We start from the raw sequence: 12500 nt of genomic DNA, 5'->3' as shown, positions 1-12500 counted from the left end.
GAAAACCTTCTTCATCCGATCCCGGCTCCTACTAGTCACTGCCGCCACCTCACTGTGTGCAACGTAATCCACTAAAACTACTCGACCTCTCGACAAATTGTCAATAAAATGAATATAAAAATTTTAAAAAAGAGTGACTTAAAACTAAAAGTTAACATTTGAAAGTCTTGTATTGGTCGAGCAGTGACACTAACTAACACCCTGATGTTGCCGAGACGTGGACATTTTTCTTTCTTTCTGTGAAGCTTCCTCCACAGGACCGATCCTCACTTCCTGGAATTGCAAAGAGGGGGTTGCGGTAATTGCCTGTCACGCTTTATATAACTGTTTTTCTGTCTCTTTTCTCTCTCTCTCTCTCTCTCTCTCTCTCTTCATCTCTCCTCTCCTCTTTCTTCCCCTCGACCGGCCTGCCTGTAGTTATCTTTCCGATCTGGATCGTATTGCAGATTCCAGCTATCTCCCCACTCAGCAGGATGTGCTCAGGGTGCGCATCCCCACGACGGGAATCATAGAGTACCCATTCGACTTGCAGAGCATCATTTTCAGGTAGAAAGAAGCACCGTTTTTTTTTTTGGGGGGTGCTCGACCGCTCCTTGTTCATCATCAACCCGTTCGTCCTCTGTGGTTTTTTTTTGTCCAAAAGCGCCAAATAAACCCGTGTTTTTATTTTGGTCCTCCTACTTTTATGAGAATAATCTATAACCTGTGTCTGTATCCCATTCTTACTCCTTAACACCTCCCCCTGCCATCCTAGACATTTAAAGTCATTCCCATTTTACATCCTACACTTTCTTTTACCTTCACCCCCCCCCCTGAACACAAAGTCCTACATTCTGGTGCCCGGTCTCTTGTAAATGGGTCACCTCCTCCTCTCCTCTCCGGCTGGCAGAAGAAACGAGGTCGTCCTCTCTCCGCGGTAGGAATGTTATTTTGGGCAGCAGGGTCCTGCAGGGCCTGTATTGGCCTCCGGGTCTCTGTGGACCCCCCCACAAGTGGACTGGGCCACCACCAGGGGGCGCCCTTGTATTGTGAATGTCTATTAGATGTGTGCAGCTCGCCCCACCTGGTCTCGTGTGTCCAGAGGTCCAACCATGCACAGGGAGTTAGGCATTGCATTTGTACCGATGCCCTTTTTTTTTTCTTCTTTTTTTGTATAATGGCTTGACTTTTTTAAAAAAAATTTTAACTGAAATCGGTTGTCTCAAATGAAGGCTTAATGAAACTGGGACCTAAACTCCCCGACGGGTGACGGGGTGACCTTGTCGAGGAGAAGCCGAGGGAGGATCCAGCTTTAGGATTGCTGTTAATGAACGGCCGAAGTCGTGTATGTCTAACGTGTGCTTATCGCTCGACTTCTCAGCCTGTAGTCACATGGGAGGCGTCCTCCTTCTACCGTGGGAAGGAGTCCACCGTCCGAGGTGCCCTCGGTATCTCACGTTTCAACTCTGACTCCTGTCCTCTTATCTTCCTGTGCCCCCCCACCCACAAATCTCATCTTTGTCCCTCATCTGGTCCTCCTTTTCCCCCATTTGTCCTCTTCAAAGTGCGTTTTTAAAACTTCACAAATTCATTGCGTGTGGTGCTTTTATCTCACGCACACGCACACACACACACACACACACACACACACACACACACACACACCAGGGAAGGTTGAGAACGCTGTCTAGTAGAGACATGAATGCATTCCTTCCACTTTCACAGTCGCCCACAAACAGAAGTGAAGCCTGATCTAGAATCAGATGTCATGTATGACCACATGAATGCCACTCGGTTTGTAAGAATCCCAGTTATTTACAATAATTATTATGAATTATTTACAGTCGTTCCTTCTGAGATGAGATGCACAACCAGATAGACAGTCTGTATTCCAGCTTATCCATAGCTGTAAAACCATAGTTTCTCATTCATTGTCTGAATGATTATTACAAATACTTGTGTGGCTCTCTGCTCGAGGCATTGTGACTGCACAATTTCCAAAAACCGAGTGGCGTCGGTCTTTAAAACTGATCCTAGATCCGTCTCCCAACAGGGAAGCATTTATCTTTGTGGCGGCATGCATGACTCACGTGTTTACAAGAACAACGAGCACATTAACACTGCACACTTGTGTGTTTTAGTTCCTTTTTTATTAGAGAGATCTGCACACGTTTGCTCTGAAAACACATGAATATGATCACATCGCTTGTTAAGGTGTTGAATCCATCAGGTGTGTATATATGGAGATATATATATATATATATATATATATCCTTTTTTTATTACAAATGATCAGCACTCAAAAATAAAGGCTAGTAAAAACAGGTTCTGGCTTTCATTGGATGAGACGATATCTTTATTTGGGTCATGTGCTGAAACGAGTCTGTTGTATAGTTATTCTGCTTCATCCGCAGGATATAATGCAGCATGTGTAATGTGATTAAATAAATAAATACATCTTGATGGATTCAAAACCTCCTTTTTTAAAATATCCAGACTGTGTGCATGAACTCGGCCTCCAGGAGAGACGTGCTAATGTGTTGTTCTTCTCGATCCTTCGCCGTCCTCCTCCCCGTCAGGATGGTGGATGTCGGAGGTCAGAGGTCAGAGAGGAGGAAGTGGATCCACTGCTTCGAGAACGTCACCTCCATCATGTTCCTGGTGGCGCTGAGTGAGTACGACCAGGTCCTGGTGGAGTCCGACAACGAGGTGGGTGGAGCTGAAAGTGCCGAGACCACCGGGCCTCATTCGCCAACCTCCTCCTCAAATCCCTCAGCCGTCCAATCAGACGCCCTTCCTGGCGGTGGCGCGGTCATCGCGTTTCCCATCCGTGGGTTTTATTACGCGCGTTAGCAAAAAATAATTGGTTATTGCGTTTTCTTTGATTCTGTTTTTTATGAAACATAATTTGACTGAAAAGCATTACGGTGAAGCATTCATCTGCTGTGCAGCTCTTCAGGACTGTTGACATGTCTAACTCTTCATTCTTCACTCAACCCTCTCCACTTTAACCTCCCGTGTGCACACCGCCCTGCAGTCTCTAGCTAACCTTTTTACTATGCTAATTAAGATCAACTGGCACAGGATTCCCCATTCATAAGAACAATAATTCTGACCGTCACGATTCAGACTTAGTCTGAAGAAGAATAAACCGTGGGACGATATTGGTGAATGAGGTCCGATGTTCTTCACACACACACACACACACACACATATACACACACGCACACACACACACACACACACACACACACACACACACACACACACAAGCTGTATTACAGTAACTAGTGGTGAAGTGCGTCCATCTCGAGACGTGAAGCTAAACCCAGGTGACTTTTCCCTCTGCACCAGAACCGCATGGAGGAGAGTAAAGCTCTGTTCAGGACCATCATCACCTACCCCTGGTTTCAGAACTCCTCCGTCATCCTCTTCCTCAACAAGAAGGACCTGCTCGAGGAGAAGATCTCCTACTCCCACTTGGTGGACTATTTCCCAGAGTTTGACGGTAAGCGTGTGTGTGTGTGTGTGTGTGTGTGTGTGTGTGTGTGTGTGTGTGTGTGTGTGTGTGTGTGTGTGTGTGTGTGTGTGTGTGTGTGTGTGTGTGTGTGTGTGTGTGTGTGTGTGTGTGTGTGTGTGTGTGTGTGTGTGTGTGTGTGTGTGTGTGTGTGTGTGTGTGTGTGTGTGTGTGTGTGTGTGTGTGTGTGTGTGTGTGTGTGTGTGTGTGTGTGTGTGTGTGTGTGTGTGTGTGTGTGTGTGTGTGTGTGTGTGTGTGTGTGTGTGTGTGTGTGTGTGTGTCTGAAGCCGCCTCCTTAGATGTCGCTATTGTGTCATTTAAATCTCTGAAATCAACCATCTTCTTTGCAAGAGAAATAATGAAGACGCTTCCACCCTTCAGCAACCTGTTATCTGATATATGTGACAAAGTATGTGTAATATTTAGTGTACTATGGGCACCTGGTGGAGTTGAGGTAGAACATTTATATTAATTGTGTGTCTGTTTTATAAATATGGAGCAAGCTAGCAGCCCCTCTATCGTTGTGACTGATTGAAAACGCGCTATAGTTGTTATGGAGGTCTGTGAGCGCGGTGAGTCTATTTATTACGAAGCGGAACAAGAAACCCGACTTCCCAGGTTTTAAAGTGGTAAAGTGGAGCTTTCTAAACAACGCGGACCACAGACGACCGGGTATTCGTGAAGGAGACACCCGGTCATCGTGCTACGCTAACCCTCCCGTCTGAATACTAACCGCACAGACGTCATAAACAACGTGCGCTTGTCTCATCCCTCTCCAGGTCCCCAGAGAGATGCGCAGGCGGCCCGGGAGTTCATCCTCAAGATGTTCGTGGACTTGAACCCGGACAGCGATAAGATCATCTACTCCCACTTCACTTGTGCCACGGACACTGAGAACATCCGCTTTGTGTTTGCGGCCGTCAAAGACACCATCCTGCAGCTCAATCTCAAAGAGTACAATCTGGTGTGAGGTGCCCCGTGTACAACGACGATGGCACAGCTCCTCCCCCCCCTCCTCCTCCTCCTCCTCCCCATCGCACAAATGCACACCTCCTTTTGGGGAGTGTGCGCTTAAGTTTCACATGCATTACACAGCACACCATGCCGGCTCTCTCTCTCTCTCTCTCACACACACACACACACACACAGGCACACTAACAGAAACCTTCCTTTTTTCTTTTTTTTTTTTTTTTTTGCAGTACGTTCACAAATCCTCCCAAACTCCGCCCCTCCGCTTTCACCATAGCCCCGCCCCCTTTTTTTTAGGCGTCGCTCGGCACCTTGTTTCGCTCCTCCTGAAGCTGCTCACACACCTTTCACGAGGACTGTCCAGTGACTGAAGGGGACTTTGGTGTGTGTGTGTGTGTGTGTGTGTGTGTGTGTGTGTGTGTGTGTGTGCGCGTGTATTCGTGGGCAGCGTTGACTAGCGAGGAGCTGCGTGTTGGTGAATGGCGACATCGAAACCCCTTCGGTCCCTCCGTAGTCTCTGTCGTGTCCTCGGTGAGTGAACGCTGCGCCTCCCTGACACCAACTAGGAACCAGTGGGTGGCTTCACGGGACAGGAAGTGACGCTTCACGGGACAGGAAGTGACGCTTCACGGGACAGGAAGTGACGCTTCACGCCCCGGACGCAAAAGGGGGGGGGGGCGGGGCTGAGGATTCTGTCTCCGTCCAGCATCTATGAATGTACAGTGTGAGCGTCACGATCGCAACAAAACAAATATTATGAAGTAAATGCATAAATAAACACACTTTTAAGTTTTTAAAAAGCACGAGAAGGCAAGACATAGCTAATCAAAAAAATATGTTAATTGCTGAGTTTTAAAAAATGAAAAAATGTTTTTTTTTTAATGATAGAAATGTGTTGCTACGTCTACTTCTATTTAACAAATAATGGCTAAAAGTTTTGGGGGGAGGGTAAGAATTGGTAAGAAATTACAACTTTTAAACATCAAAAAAAAAAAAAAAGAAGCAACCTGACTTTTTACTTGACATAAGTATCTTTAAAGATGTTTGCGTGTGTTTTCTTTTTAAGTTAATCTCATTGCTTCCCTCCTCCAGATGTGTTCTGTGTGGCTTCACGGGGACCATCACAGCATCTGGCTCCACTAATGCACCCCCAAAACACTAGAGGATCTCAGAGGGCTCTGCTCTGATTGGTGGAGGGGGGGGGGGGGGGGGGGGGGGGGAAGGGGGGGCGGCATGATGTCATCAGTGTTTATCGGAGCACAGAGTAGCTTATTCAACAAAATTAAAAGCTGTAAATTTAAAACGCGCCCCACAAACCCCCCGTGGTGTGAAATTGAGTCCACTGGGCGATATCACACCTGGGGGGGGGGTCACTCAGCCGTCCAATCAGACGCCTTCCTGGCGGTGACGCAGTCATCGCGTCAGGATGTGCTTCTGTTTTTAATTTGTTTTTGTTTTTGTTTTTACTGTATAGTCACTTTTGTTGATATATAGATTGCTTACTGTTGAGTGGGGAGGGGGGGGGGGGGGGGGGGGGGGGGGGGGGGGGGGGGGGGGGGGGGGGGGGGGGGGGGGGGGGGGGGGGGGGGGGGGGGGGGGGGGGGGGTTATGAACCTTTCACAGAAAACGCACTCTGAAGTCTGCAACGGTTGTTTGTGTATATTCGTTTGTAAATACATATACACGAAACACTCCTGTACAAAAAAAAAAAACGCTCTGTGGTACACCATCAACCCCCCCCCCCCCCCCCCCCCCCCCAAAAAAAAAAACTTTTGTTTTAGCAAACAGTTCTTTCCTAATGGATTTATGGTAGTAGTAATACTGTGATTATGGATTTTTGTTCACTCGAGCGGCGTTGGGGAGTCGGCTAGCAGCAACGGGGGACCCCCCCCCCCCCCCCCCCCCCCCCCCCCCCCCCCCCCCCCTGCTGCTCCGAGTCGACGGCCTCGGGCCGCCAGACGTCTCCACAGTACGGTGACCAGGTGACTTTAAGAGTAATTCAAGATGCTAATTTTTATTTTTTTTATTTATCTAATTTATGGACCAGGTTTGAAGGTGTTGATGATTTGATTTGCTTTTTTTTTTTTTTTTTGAGTCTGTCATGTTGAAAGTGCTCCTCTTTTCTTTTTTCTCATGGCGGCTCCTACTTGAGTCTGAACTGCTGTTAAAAAAACAAAAAAAACTTTTTCAAAAAACCAACCAACCACCTGAATGTCTGGTATAGTAAAGACTTTATCTCTGCTTTCTATTTCTTATTGAGACATTTCCAAGTTGTACTTTTGTCATCACGACTCCATCCATGATAATAATCCCTTTGGGGTTTTCTTTCTTTCTTTTTTCTTTAGGATTTCCTCACATTTTGTTTTTGATTTAAGATATAAAAAAAAAGAAAAAGACAAAAAAAAAGAAAGAAGAGAAACTTGTATTTCCCCCCTCGGTTTATAGACGCATACGTAGAAACATGTACAGTACGGACTTGACTTTTTTTATCAATGATTGACATGCTTGCTATTTGTAATTTAACACGAACATTCAGTTGTTTAATTTCCAGTTTTTTAAGGCTTGCTTTTGATAGTGCCAGTGAAGTGCAGATATAGGTTTTTTTTGGGGGGGGGGGGCGGGGGGGTCTGACCTTTTTCTACAGGTGACTTATTTCTCATCCTCCATTTTAAGGGCTATCGCAGTGCATCAGGCATCAGACCACCGGTGTGGAGAGAGGGGGGGGGGGGGGGGGGGGGGGGGGCGAGTACAGGCCAGCGGAGAGAGTTTACAACAATAAGCCGCTCTCTTGATGTATTTATTTAATGTTTCTGGACTCCCTTCACGTCTAATGCCTCACTAGAGACACTATGCTACCAGGACAAGTATTCAGTGCCCCCCCCCTCCTCATGCTCGTGGCTTTGCATGTTTTAACCCATTAACTACAACTCGTACACTTTATTGAGGACTATTTCTTCTGTTTTTGCCGTCTGAGAAGTGACTCGCAGAGAGTTTACAGTCGACAAACATTTAGGTGTTCTTCACTCCCTCGATTTATGATTATTGCATTCAATCCAAAGGTGTTCTCTCTTCTCTCTTCCAGATGTAACATCTCTAAACTCACTAGGGTGACGTTGTGTTTGTGACCCCGTTCAACTAAGACGAGTTTTCACTAAGATGAACTAAATGTCACGGGGTCTCAAATCGATGTTCACGTCGGTTGACCAACGGAAACAAAAAGGCCGCTGAAAAGACGATTAAAAAAACAAACTGAAAGGTATTCTTTAAAAAAAAAAAGAAGAAGGGGTGATAAGTTTGAACACTATGTTAAAGGGGCTACAATGTATCTTTATTTAAACACGTGTGGTCCTTTTTTTTTTTTAAAGTGCTGAAAGTGACACTAAGCTTGAGCGGGTTGGTCCCCCACGTCACGAGGAGGCTCCCAGTATTTAAGTGATGAACCAGTATGGACCCCCCCAGTATGGATCCCCCCCCCCCCCCACAGTATTTATCGGTATGTTGAAGAGTTCCCGTGTGTCGAGTGCGGCTCACTTTTTAAACGGTGACGAGTAATGTTGTGTTTTCAAACTCGGCACTAAGTGAAACGCTGGATTGGTTTTTTCACGCTTATCTTTTTTTTTGCCTTTTCATTGCCTTTTTTTTTTTTTAATAATGAAAGATGGCGTTCGTGCCCCCCCCCCCTCCCCTTTTTCTTTTTTGGGGGGGTGACCGTAGTTGTGTGAGTTCCCCTTTCCTGTGGGCGTTTTTTTATAGAATAAGCAGATTCAAACTTTATCTTCTTGGGCATCGGTGTGCATATTGAAAACTTAAATCTTCTTCCCCCCCCTTTTTTTTATTTTAATTTTATTTTTGTGTGTTTGTTTCCTGTACGATAAAGAAAAACATTAACAGAACTCTATTATTTAGGACCACTCTTTATTTGTCCTCACTCCAATGAAACCTGAAGGTCAATTGTGTAGTGGTGTATAAAATGCTTCTTCTTCTTCTTGTTTATTTTGTATGTAAACAAATGTAAATTATGTATTATACGAGCGTGCCAATCCCACTCTCTCTAAGTGCCAACGTTGTGGTCATCATCAAAGGATGCCCCCCCCCCCCCCCCCCCTTTTAAATAACACACACCAGAGACTAAACGGATAGATGATTAAGTACACACAAAGACTTTATTCTGTATTTAAGATTGATTTAAAAAAAAAAAAAAGATAATCTGCTGTTTTTTAAGAAAGTGTCATTATAATTGCATGTGCTGTTTTATTTTGTGTTGGAAGTGAGGGCTTTGGTGTTTTCATTGAAGCGAAGCCCCTCGACGAAGGGGGTTCAATCAGTTGGTTATTATGGATTATTGATTTACATAACTCTTGCCATATTTTTTTTTTTTTTAATGTGTTTCATGTATTTGTTTCAACCACTGTTGCCTGATCCTCATTCAAACATGAACATGACTTATGATCATTGCCGCCTTCTAAGAGAGAAACATAATGACAAGGTATCTGTTTTAAATTGAAATAAATTTGTTCCTATACTTGCTCATGGTGTGTGCGTTGAGTGGGTTTTATCTTTTTATTTTATTTTTAAAATCCACAGCTGTAGAAGGCAATCGTGAAATATATTATTTTTTTAATTATTATTACGGGAAATCTTAAAGGCGAGTATTTATTATTGTGAATTTCGTGGATCTAAAGTTTCAAATGGAATAAAAGAAATATATTTATAGATTTTATTTTTCATTATTTATTTTTTTTGTTAAATTTGAAACTTTAGATCCACGAAATTCACAATAATAATATATATACTGTTATTATTGTGAATATATATAATTATTAGTGAATATATATTCATAATATATAACAATAATTATATATATATATAATTATTATTGTTATATATATATATATATAGTATTGTGTTTTTTTCTTCTAAAAACCGCTATGTTTTAGAATTTAAAAATGTCTCTTAGTGGTTGTATGATAAAGGCAGAAATGCATGCTGATGCCCAATTGAACTATTATATGTAGCCTGTATACCTTCCAGGCTGCACTCGGGGTGCAGAGGCCCAGGCCTCTTCTGCAGTCGCTTATTGGATGGATCACAATAGATTCCTCATGTATGCGCAGCATAACCTCAAATTAAAAAGGGGCTCCAGGACATTACATAGACACATATTTAGGTAATACTCCCCAGTGGTGGAACGTTACATTTACTATACAGTACATTTGTTCAGGTGCATTTACTTGACTTGAATATTTAAACTTTACTTCACGACATTTCAAATGATAATACACTTTTTATTTCACTACATATATATCTGACAGTTGGAATCAATGGTTACTTTGCATATTAAGATTTTACAGCAACACACATAAGCAATAAAACAAGTGCGAGAGAAAACTTTCCAATATATATATAAAGTGTAACATTAAATTGTTTTTGCTTTTATCTCAAAGCAACGGTAATAATATTTCAACAATATGATAAATTTATATATATATATATATATATATATATATATATATAACTGAAAGGGGCATTTAGCTGGTAATACTTGTGTATACTCTAACCTCATCTTGGATGCAGGACTTTAAGTATTTGTACACAGCAGTATTGCTCAGTAAATAATGCTTCCTGCTGCTTAGTTGATGCACAACTGTGTACGTCACGTGTGCGAGTGATCACATGACTGAACTCAATCGACTGAATCGTACGTGTTGATAGTTTATTTAATCTTTTAATCGTTAAGTACCGAAATACCTTTTTTTTCCCTTTTAACCAAATACGAAAAATGCAAATCGCTCTTCTTTTTTTTTTTAAGACAGACGCAAAGCACCGACAGGTGAACCGGAAGTGCGAGTATGTCAAAAGAATAAAAGCCAACGAGCGTCTAATGATGCAAGCTCATACCTGGGTGACGTGAGCAGAACATAAATTAATGAATATAAATCGATAAATAATTATATTATTGTATCCCAGTACACAATAAATATTGTGTTCCTCTGTTTAGAAAAAAAACATCACTATGAGGTGCGGAGTTTTAAAAAAATAAAATAAAATCTGATATTTCTTTCTTTTTTAAAGTTGAATGTTCAGAATAACATTTTTGTCATTCGCGTCTCTCCTCTTTTCAACGGCAAAAACAAATAATTAAATATAAAAGATGGGATTTGCACACGTGACCCCACCCCCCTAAAGCTTGGTCGTGACGCGCAGTGTCCAGTTCCGCTCTGCCGCCGCCAGGGGGCGCGCGCGCCTCCGCCGCTCGCTTTTGTTTTCCGGGTGACGCCGCTCTTCTCTTCCAAGCAGAGGAAAGTCAGGGGCTCGTGTGTCAACATCCAGGGTTTCCCCGGGGAGGTGTAACGTTAACGTTATTCCCCCAAAAAAAAGAAAAACGACGAAGAAAAAAAAAAAAAAAAAACCTGATGTTCCTTTGAAGAAACCCTTTTTTTTTTATTTATTATTTTTTGGTCGCGCCGTCCTCGGAGCCGGCGGAGTGTTTCTTTCTCCACCGCGAAGACCAGAAGAAGATCTTCGGCTCCCGCTGCTTTCACGTCAGCTAACGTGGTTTTAAACGATGACCGAGGACAAAGTGCGAGAAGCGTCTCCGATCATTTAATAATATCTAAAAGGGGGGGGGGGCTGTTAGCTTAGCCAGCAGGCCCGGAGATCGATTAAACCAAAGGACGAGGGGGGGGACACACCTTGCTGACATGATGTTTCCTCAATCAAGGCACTCGGTAAGTTGGGGAGTCGAACTTCTCTCATGAGGAAACTGAAGCGAGCTAACGGCTAGCTAGCTAGCTAGCGACCGACAGCTGATGCTAGCTGTGCTGGGCTGCGGGGTGTTGCGGTTTAACGGGCGACCGTGTTGACTGGCGACTCTCGGCCGAACGCCGTCTGTTGTTGTCGTGGTTACAGACAGCTGTTGAGGGGGGGGGAAAGAAAATTAGGAAGGGGGAAAACGCGAAGCTGCCCTCGCGAAGGCCGCTTTGTTTATTTTATTCGTGCGTGTCAAACCCTCGCGCGTGCATCGTGTGTGTATCGTATACAAATTAAACAATGGCGGCTGCGTGTTCTCTTCCTATATATATATATTTTTTTTTCAACGAGCTGTGGTAGCTGAGCTACGACAAACAACGGGCGCGTTCCGTCTGAAAGCCTCCAGTTAACACGGTCGCGGGTTAAACCGCCACACCGGGGTAGCTGTCAAGCTCACGATGCCGCACGTCTCTGCTACGCACGTCCTCGCGACGTGTTCCCCCCCTTTTCTTTTGATTTAACGCTTTTATAGTTAAATACTCGGCTTTCGGCGCGTGGTGGTCCGTGCGTCGGGCTGCAGACGCGGTCAGCCGATGGTCAAAAAAACGTCTCGTGCTAAGTTCACGGGGTCAGCAGCGTGGTGCCGCGCGCTGGTTAGCTTCGTTTAGTGTTTCTACTGTCAACAAACCGAGCGGAGCCGTGCGGGAGATGCAACTGTTCACAAGAGATTGCATTTCGTGAAATTATTCAGGATCACGAGGGTTGCAACTGTTAGGCTGAGTTTGTTTTTCAGCTGTAAAAGAGAGCTTAAATATCCTTTTAGAGTGGATTTAAATGGAAAATTAACTTTAAAAAACAAGGAGGAATCACCAACTAAAGGCCTCAACTAAAGCACCACTGGGAACACAAAACTACTGTGGACCATGCTGTCGTTAGCATGCAAATCAGTATTAATAACTGGTGAAAAAAAAAATATATATATATATAATGTCAAGTAATCATTTGGACCATTCAATTAAAATACTAGCAAATGCCTTTCACAATTATTATTTTTATTCCAAGAAGTGTTCAAATCACAAGACACCCATCCAATCCAGTTCAGAGTGATGTGAAACAAAGACCACCATTATTGGACCAGTTTCAACCTGTTTATGGTTGTTATGGGTGAGCAGCTGTAAAGCCACGGTTCCAGGGCTGCAACAGACAAATTGGTTGATAATATATTTAAAAAAAATAATATAAATAATTCTCAGTTATTTGTATGATAAATTGAGAAAAGAAACAG

General features: G+C 43.6%; 2 protein-coding genes across 5 annotated transcripts in view; both read left to right on the top strand.

The window, feature by feature from the left end:
• Positions 1-5655, top strand: part of gna11b (guanine nucleotide binding protein (G protein), alpha 11b (Gq class)) — a 22375-nt gene extending 16720 nt beyond the window's left edge. For 3 of the 4 annotated variants that reach the window (XM_034563333.1, XM_034563332.1, XM_034563334.1), the window contains exons 5-8: positions 418-546; positions 2559-2688; positions 3334-3487; positions 4276-5655. In XM_034563333.1, the coding sequence (XP_034419224.1) occupies positions 418-546; positions 2559-2688; positions 3334-3487; positions 4276-4466 (604 nt within the window). In that variant the 3' untranslated portion in view covers positions 4467-5655. The remainder of the gene's footprint in view (positions 1-417; positions 547-2558; positions 2689-3333; positions 3488-4275) is intronic. The other variant, XM_034563335.1, reaches the window with a different exon arrangement.
• A 5060-nt stretch (positions 5656-10715) lies between these two features.
• LOC117751334 (TLE family member 5-like) overlaps positions 10716-12500 on the top strand; it is a 7850-nt gene continuing 6065 nt past the window's right edge. Inside the window, exon 1 of the mRNA XM_034563137.1 lies at positions 10716-11193. Within this exon, the coding sequence (XP_034419028.1) occupies positions 11167-11193 (27 nt within the window). The 5' untranslated portion in view covers positions 10716-11166. The remainder of the gene's footprint in view (positions 11194-12500) is intronic.

The sequence above is a fragment of the Cyclopterus lumpus genome, chromosome 22 (genome assembly GCF_009769545.1).
Source record: "Cyclopterus lumpus isolate fCycLum1 chromosome 22, fCycLum1.pri, whole genome shotgun sequence".
Classification (NCBI taxonomy): Eukaryota; Metazoa; Chordata; class Actinopteri; order Perciformes; family Cyclopteridae; genus Cyclopterus; species Cyclopterus lumpus.
Note: the sequence above shows the minus strand (reverse complement) of the source record. Positions and strands in the feature narration are given on the sequence as shown.